At 40.2% G+C, this 7,550-nt stretch overlaps 1 protein-coding gene across 1 annotated transcript in view; it reads right to left on the bottom strand.

Annotated features, from left to right (window-relative positions):
* Positions 1–233: 233 nt before the first annotated feature.
* Positions 234–7,550, bottom strand: part of LOC127535137 (NLR family CARD domain-containing protein 3-like) — a 76,161-nt gene continuing 68,844 nt past the window's right edge. Inside the window, exons 6-9 of the mRNA XM_051952199.1 lie at positions 6,723–6,896; positions 5,654–5,830; positions 1,062–1,238; positions 234–450 (exon numbers count right to left, since the gene is read on the bottom strand). Coding sequence (XP_051808159.1) covers positions 234–450; positions 1,062–1,238; positions 5,654–5,830; positions 6,723–6,896 — 745 coding nt within the window. The remainder of the gene's footprint in view (positions 451–1,061; positions 1,239–5,653; positions 5,831–6,722; positions 6,897–7,550) is intronic.

Genomic DNA, 7,550 nt, shown 5'->3' with positions numbered 1-7,550 from the left:
TTAAATTATCTCCTAACTTTTCATGTTCTCTAATATTTAAAAGTACTTTTAAATTGTTCATATAATTCTACGTTATTCTCATTTTTATTTTGTGTTCAATGTATTTATGTATCTCTGCTCTCCTGTGTTATGGATGCTTCTGGAGGGAATAATAATGAATTTAAATAAAAAGAAAAACTGTTTGGATGATTCACATCAGTCATTAAAACTGATGTGAAAAAAGTAACATAAACTCAAAGATGAGAACTTTGAACCACTGAAAACATGATGTCTGACCTCAGAGTCTTCAGGATGCAGTCTGGACTCTCCAGAAAACCACTCAGATGTTTCACTGATGAATCCTGCAGGTTGTTCCTGCTCAGGTCCAGATGTTCCAGATGGGAGGGGTTGGACTTCAGAGCTGAGACCAGAGAATCACAGCTGATCTCTGACAAACTGCAGCCCTCCAATCTGAATAAAGAATCAAAGATGTAGATCAAATCATTGATGATCCATCAGATGTGTTCAGGTTCTCAATGTGCAGATCAACATTACTTTGTCCTCATCAATCAGCTTTTCTCTAAAAGCAGCACAGTGACTTTGTCCTTCTCTTATTGTGGATCATCATCATGTCAGCCTTCTACACACATCATCCACATGTCAGCTCAACATTCATCCACCTATTCATGTCCACACATCAATAACATGCTGCATCATCAACAGGATCAGGATCAGTCAAATAAAACTCAACACAAACCAAAGAAATATTTCTGCTTCACTCACTAAACTTTGTCACTTCAAACTGATCTGAGTTCAGAAGATCTTCTGGATCCAGATGTGACTCTTCAGCACAAATTACAAACATTCATTTACTTTAACAACTAACACTCAACATTTTCTACACTTTCTGATACAAACACTCCACTTTTGTCACAACAAACTGAATTCAGGACAAAAACAGAAAATCTGAAGCAGAGCAGATTTACAGCTTCATGGATGGAAGTTCTGTTGAACAGAAATGAGCTTCAGTTGTCATTAAACATATCAGATCTACAACAGTAACAGACAGACAGCGAACTGACTTCAGAGTCTTCAGGATGCAGTCTGGACTCTCCAGAAAACCACTCAGATGTTTCACTCCTGAATCCCTCAGCTCCTTGTTCCAGCTCAGGTCCAGATGTTCCAGATGGGAGGGGTTGGACTTCAGAGCTGAGATCAGAGAATCACAGCTGATCTCTGACAAATTGCAGTACCACAATCTGAATAAAGAATAAAAGATGTGAGTTGAGGAGACAAAGTTCCTGATTGAAATCATTCAGAGTTTCATTTTGCCTTCAGAGCTGCAGAAATCTGGATTTCTTTTTATGAAATTCTCTTTTCATTTGAATTGAAAAGGCAAATTATTACGATTCCAAACATGTCGTATTTACAGCAACAAAGACTGTGTTGTCTTTCCAATATTTTCATTCTTTACATCACTCTTTTTGATGCAGAACAACAACAGAACGGGGGAGCCAGACATTTGTAGTCATCTTCACAACATTTGAGAGAGAAAAAAAAACAATTAATTAAAAGATTTTAGACAAAGAAAACTGATTGTATCTAGTTGTGAGTAGATTCAAGTAAAATCATGCCTTATGGCTTTTACATACTCAGTCCATCTTAGAGAACTTCTCTTTCTGCACTTTCAGGGAAAATGTCAACTTTTCCATCATGTAAACCTCGTGTACAATGTCAGTCTATTCCTCAGTAGTGGGTGGTTCCACTTTTAACCACTTTCTCCTCATGCTTTTCTGATTCCTTGCCAATAATATACAAAGTCATTTCTTGTCATTAACATCACAGTTGTCAAACAGAATGTCGCCCAAATACATGACTTCACATTGAAAAGGAATATTCTCCCAAATAGATTCTTTATGTGTTCATGGACCCGTTCCCAGTAAGGTCTAATAATCTGGCAGTCAGAACACATGAAAGTGGTTGGCTTCATTAGCTCCACAGAGTCTCCAACAGGTAGCACCCCGACCCAGACGTGGCTTCTGAACAGGTGGAACAAAAAAATCTCACCTTTTTCCAGCACAACTCTCTCCATGTATTTGAACCTGTTGAGACCCGCTGTAGCTGACATGTTCTCTCCCAGCTCTCACTAGATATTGAAACATTTCCTTCTCTTTCCCATTTCCTCTTCATCTATTCTGTCTTGTCTTTTTCAACTGTAAAATGCCATGATAGAGCTTAGATACAATTCTGTTGCATGATCCAGATTTGAGTAAAGATACAAACACCTGTAGGAACCCTGTAGCTCCTCTTCCAGGTTCCACTTTTAAGTTCTGCTTAAAGTAATGTCTGACCTGCAAGTACCTGGAAAAGTGCTCTGACCGTAATCCCTGTTTATTCCGTAGTGCTTCAAAGCTTTGGAATGTACCATCATCATGGATAAAGGAACAATAGTTTGCTACAACTTTAAGCTCCAATTCCTAAATCTGCTGTCGTACTTATTAGGTGTAAACTCAGAGTTGTACGCACACCACCTCCACATTTTGGCCAAGTCTCCTAAATTGCAGATTTTCACAATTTCCTGCCAGGATTTCAAAACAATGTCTGACAGGGTTCCTCTGAAACCATCACTTCTTTCTGTGGTTTGCTGTCTGCTAATAGGGCCATTACTGGGATTCCTTTTACTTTTGGACCTTCTAAGTCCTTCCATCCTGCCGTGTATGTTGGTGAATAGAAACAAATGAACCGTCTCAGCTGGGCTGAGTAGGAATATTCTTGGAGGCAGGGAAGGCCCATTCCACCTCTTTCTTTTCTTAATTGCACAGTTTTAGATTTAATCCTGCCTCTTGTACGCTGCCATAGAAACCTTGAAATGACCCTGTCCCATTCTTCACATTGATTGTGTGGTATTTGGACTGGTAGACACTGAAACAGGTAAAGCATTCTTGGAGCACGTTCATTCTGACTGACTCAATCCTGGAGTAGAAGTTGAGCAGATAAAGCCACTGTCTTTACTTCAGTCATCTCACAGCTCCAAATGCTGGAAAGGATGAAGGAGAGAGTTTGTGCCACTGGTGAGCTTCCACTTAAAGTGTTGCAGTGATGAGACACACAACAGGTGCTGACAGGTGAGGAGATTCTTCTACTCACTGACTTCTATCAGCTCAGCACAGAGAACTTTAAGGACACTTTAGCTTTGACTCTGGACTCAGTCTGGACTTTATGACTCCCTGCTACATTTAAAAAGAAAAACTAGGCATCATATACATCAGAAGGAAGGCTCATCTCCCTTCCTGATTCAATCAGTTTCAATATGGAATAATCCAAGTTTAAAAATAGGAGCAAAGGTGTTCTTTTGGAAAGACTGGCATGTTGGGGGGATCCAGTTTCTTGGATGTCTCTACCAGAACAACATCCTGAGAACATTGGATGAACTGAGATAGGGTGACCATACGTCCTCTTTTGCCCGGACATGTCCTCTTTTGAGAGGATGTCCGGCCTGTCCGGCCGGCGTTTGTAAAGTCCTTCAAATGTCCGGGTTTTTGATCTTGCCTAGCTTGAGCGCGTCACAGACCAGTGTATTTATCATTCACGTTGAATGGTTCTTTAGGAAACACGCTCTGAGAGGCGGAGTTTGAGCCGAACCCCGGAACGCTCCACACTCACTCCTTGCAGGCTGACAGGCAGGTAGGCACACTGCGAGAGAACACTCGAACCGAAAGAAAATACCGAAACGCAAATGTCATTTCACTGATGAAATGCGAAAAAAGTACCCCTGTTTTCGTCCGGGTCGTGTCAAATGGGAGGCAGAATGTACAGTCTGCAAAGCTGGGACTTATGTCTCTGTAGCTAATAAGAGAAGGAAAAAGAAGGAAAAAAAGGACTGTTGACTTGAGGCATTATTTCTATATTTTTTTTCATTTGCCATTAGACACATTATTTTGAAGAATGGGTTAACTGAACATTGAAGAATAGGCTACCTCTCTTTTTTCTTATTGTTTAATATTTTGAGGCATTATTTCTATTTTTACATAATTGATAATTGGGAGGTTATTTTGAAGAATGGTACTCTACCTCACTTTTCCTAACTAAGGTGTAAGTGTCAGACTTAAGAGAGGTGATTATTTCTTATTTTGTTAAACATCTGAATACATGTGTTCCTGCACAACTTGAGTCAATAACTATTAAAGACTAGAGCATGCCATATTTGTATGCGACTGATTATATTGTTTAGGAGAATTGCTTTAAATTAATAAATATATTAGTGTTTTGGGCTATTTTTCTGTATATCCAGGTCGTGTTCTTTTCTGGGGAATTCAGAATATCTGTTTAACTGAGTTTGAAGCACAGAAAGCCCCCTGACCCACGGAAAACCCCTAAAAATGGGGGGGGACTGAAAATTTTTCGCACGCGAGCTGGAAGTGTGTCCTCTTTTCAGAGAAACAGAATATGGTCACCCTAAACTGAGAAAGCTCTACAATATCAGAGGAGAGACTTCTGGAGATTCCTGCAGCTTAGAGACTGTCTATCTAAGAAAACCTCAACAGGGAATAGGTTCTCTAGACAATGCTCTTCATGCTCTAAATTGAAATTGTTGAGAAGTCGTCCACACCTGGAAAGACAAATTGACACATTTCCTATTGATCAATTTAGTGGTGCTACCAGAGGTCTAAAAGCTGTATGGGAAAGGGATTTAAAGAAACATACGAGGATGAAGAGTGGAAGAACTCACTGAAACATTTGCTGAAACCAATGAGAGATGCCAGCTCTAAACTAATTCAATTTAAAATATTTAACAGATTGTATTGGACACTGGTGAGAATGTAAAGGACAGGAATGGGACGGTCAGACCTCTGCTGGTGATGCCATACAGACAGAGGTGATCTTGTTCACATGTTCTATGTCTGTCTGAGCCTAGCTACCTACTGGCAGAGGGTCATGGTGAAGATCAGTAGCAGTGTGGGTACAGGGGCTGATTTTACTCCTACTCTTTACCTCCTGAACAGCCTGAAAGGAAACCAAAGGATGGACGGGAAGAAAGCTCAGAGGATAAAGGTTGACCTTACTACAGCTCAGAGGGTCATACTGAGGCATTGGAGGGTGGACTGCAGCCCTGCTTATTCTGAATGGATCACTGTCTTGGCAGAAACTGCCTCTTATAAGAAACTCATAAACAAAATAAATGGGAATATAGACACCTGTGCAGAAACACCAGAGAATCAAACTTCAATGATACTTGACATATCCATGAACCAAAACCTAGCTGACAGTGCAGGATGTTCAACTGGTGGGACGGAGATGGAATTTAGGTAGAGAGAAAACTATTTCCTTCCAGACATGCTTGATATCATATTATTTATAATATTGATTTTTTTTCGTTCGGCTCTCTTTACTTTATTAAATTATCTCCTAACTTGTCATGTACTCTAATATTTAAATGTACTGATAAATTGTTCATATAATTCTACATTCTAATCATTTTTATTTTGTGTTCAATGTATTTATGTATCTCTGCTCTCCTGTGTTATGGATGCTTCTGGAGGGAATAATAAAAGTAGAATTAGGAAAAAAAGAAAAAGTGTTTGGATGATTCACACCAGACATTAAAACTGATGTGAAAAAAGCAACATGAACTCAGAGATGAGAACTTTGAATCACTGAAAACATGATGTCTGACCTCAGAGTCTTCAGGATGCAGTCTGGACTCTCCAGAAAACCACTCAGATGTTTCACTGATGAATCCTTCAGGTTCCAGTTTCTGCTCAGGTCCAGATGTTCCAGATGGGAGGGGTTGGACTTCAGAGCTGAGATCAGAGAATCACAGCTGATCTCTGACAACCTGCAGTCCTCCAATCTGAATAAAGAATGAAAGATGGAGATCAAATCATTGATGATCCATCAGATGTGTTCAGGTTCTCAATGTGCAGATCAACATTACTTTGTCCTCATCAATCAGCTTTTCTCTAAAAGCAGCACAGTGACTTTGTCCTTCTCTTATTGTGGATCATCATCATGTCAGCCTTCTACACACATCATCCACATGTCAGCTCAACATTCATCCACCTATTCATGTCCACACATCAGTAACATCTGCTGACCTCAGTCCACTCTCTCATTACAGGATCAACATCAAATCTCTTCATTCTTTCATTTATTCCATCACCTTCTTCTTCTCTGGAAATCAGCTTCATAGCTTTGTCTCATTCAAATCTTCCAGTGTGTCTTCCATCAACAGTCTCATGTCATCTGTACATTACAGAGGGATTCTGATTCCTGCTGTCCACACTGACTGTCCACTGCTCTCTTCCTAACACAACTCCACTGGAAGGAATCACTTCATCAGCTCAGCTCACACTAACATCAAGCTTCAGCTTCTGACTGACACTAATCAGGTTCCAGACTGTTGACAACTGAACTCCTCTTTGACTTCCTGAGGCTCCACTGCAGCTCAGCACAAACACTGTGGAAACACAAACATACTGACTGGATCTGTGGAAGTCACACTGCTGAAGCCTCACATCACTTTCACATCAGCTTCACATTCAGACACACAGCAGGACTGTGGATTCTGTCCTCCATCTTGGAACTCTGCAGTCAGCTGATCAGAGGATTCATTCACAGACGCTCCAGAAAATAAAATGTCTTCAGACTGTTGCAGAAAAATCCTCAACATTCATAAAACAAAACTTAAAACTACAGTCAAAAATCTGAACTGAATAAATTCCACCAACAGTGAGTGAACTGACCTGAGAGTCTTCAGTTTACAGTTTGGACTCTGCAGTCCTTCACAAAGATGTTTCACTCTTGAATCCTGCAGGTTGTTCTTACTCAGGTCCAGATGTTCCAGATGGGAGGGGTTGGACTTCAGAGCTGAGGCCACGACTTCAAAGTGACTCTCTAAGAGTCTACAGCCAGAAAGTCTGTAATGAGACATAAATGACAAAACATGTTGTTATGAGAGAGGACACTTGATATTTCCTGCTGATAACATTTTCTGTCCTGTTTTTACTGGACTCAGGATATTGTGACTGAGTTGAGCTCAGTGAACATTTCCAGTAAAAGATGATGATGTCTCTGCTGTGGACCTGCTGCTGTCAGCTTCACCTCCATCACTCAACATTTACAGTCTGCTGTCAAACGCTACACAAATCAAACTGATCACTGGACAACATCACACCTGAACATCATTAATATGAACATCAGGAAATATTCTGATGTGACGACTGAGTCAACTTTTGTCCTCAACGTTCTTTAGTGAGATTCTGAAAAACTTGTTCAGCACAAACACAAAGAACAAACCAGTAAAGTTGAATTATTTCCACCATAAAGTCTCACAAACATGTTATCAGAGTTTGTAGCATTAAAAACACAACTCTGAGCTTTGTGTCAATCAGATCTCTGGAAACAGTCTGACTTCTAGCATTCTGCTCTGATATATTCACACCTCTGAACATTTCCTGATACGACTCTTCTCTGCAGCAACAAGACAGAAAACACCAGAGTTTCTCTCTGAGGAACTGAACATCAGGAAAGACGTCAAATCTAGACTCTGGAACACGACTTCCCTCTTTAAA

This window comes from Acanthochromis polyacanthus, chromosome 8 (assembly GCF_021347895.1).
Source record: "Acanthochromis polyacanthus isolate Apoly-LR-REF ecotype Palm Island chromosome 8, KAUST_Apoly_ChrSc, whole genome shotgun sequence".
In the NCBI taxonomy this organism is placed as follows: domain Eukaryota; kingdom Metazoa; phylum Chordata; class Actinopteri; family Pomacentridae; genus Acanthochromis; species Acanthochromis polyacanthus.
The sequence above is the reverse complement of the archived record's forward strand: the minus strand, read 5'-3'. Positions and strand labels throughout refer to the sequence as shown.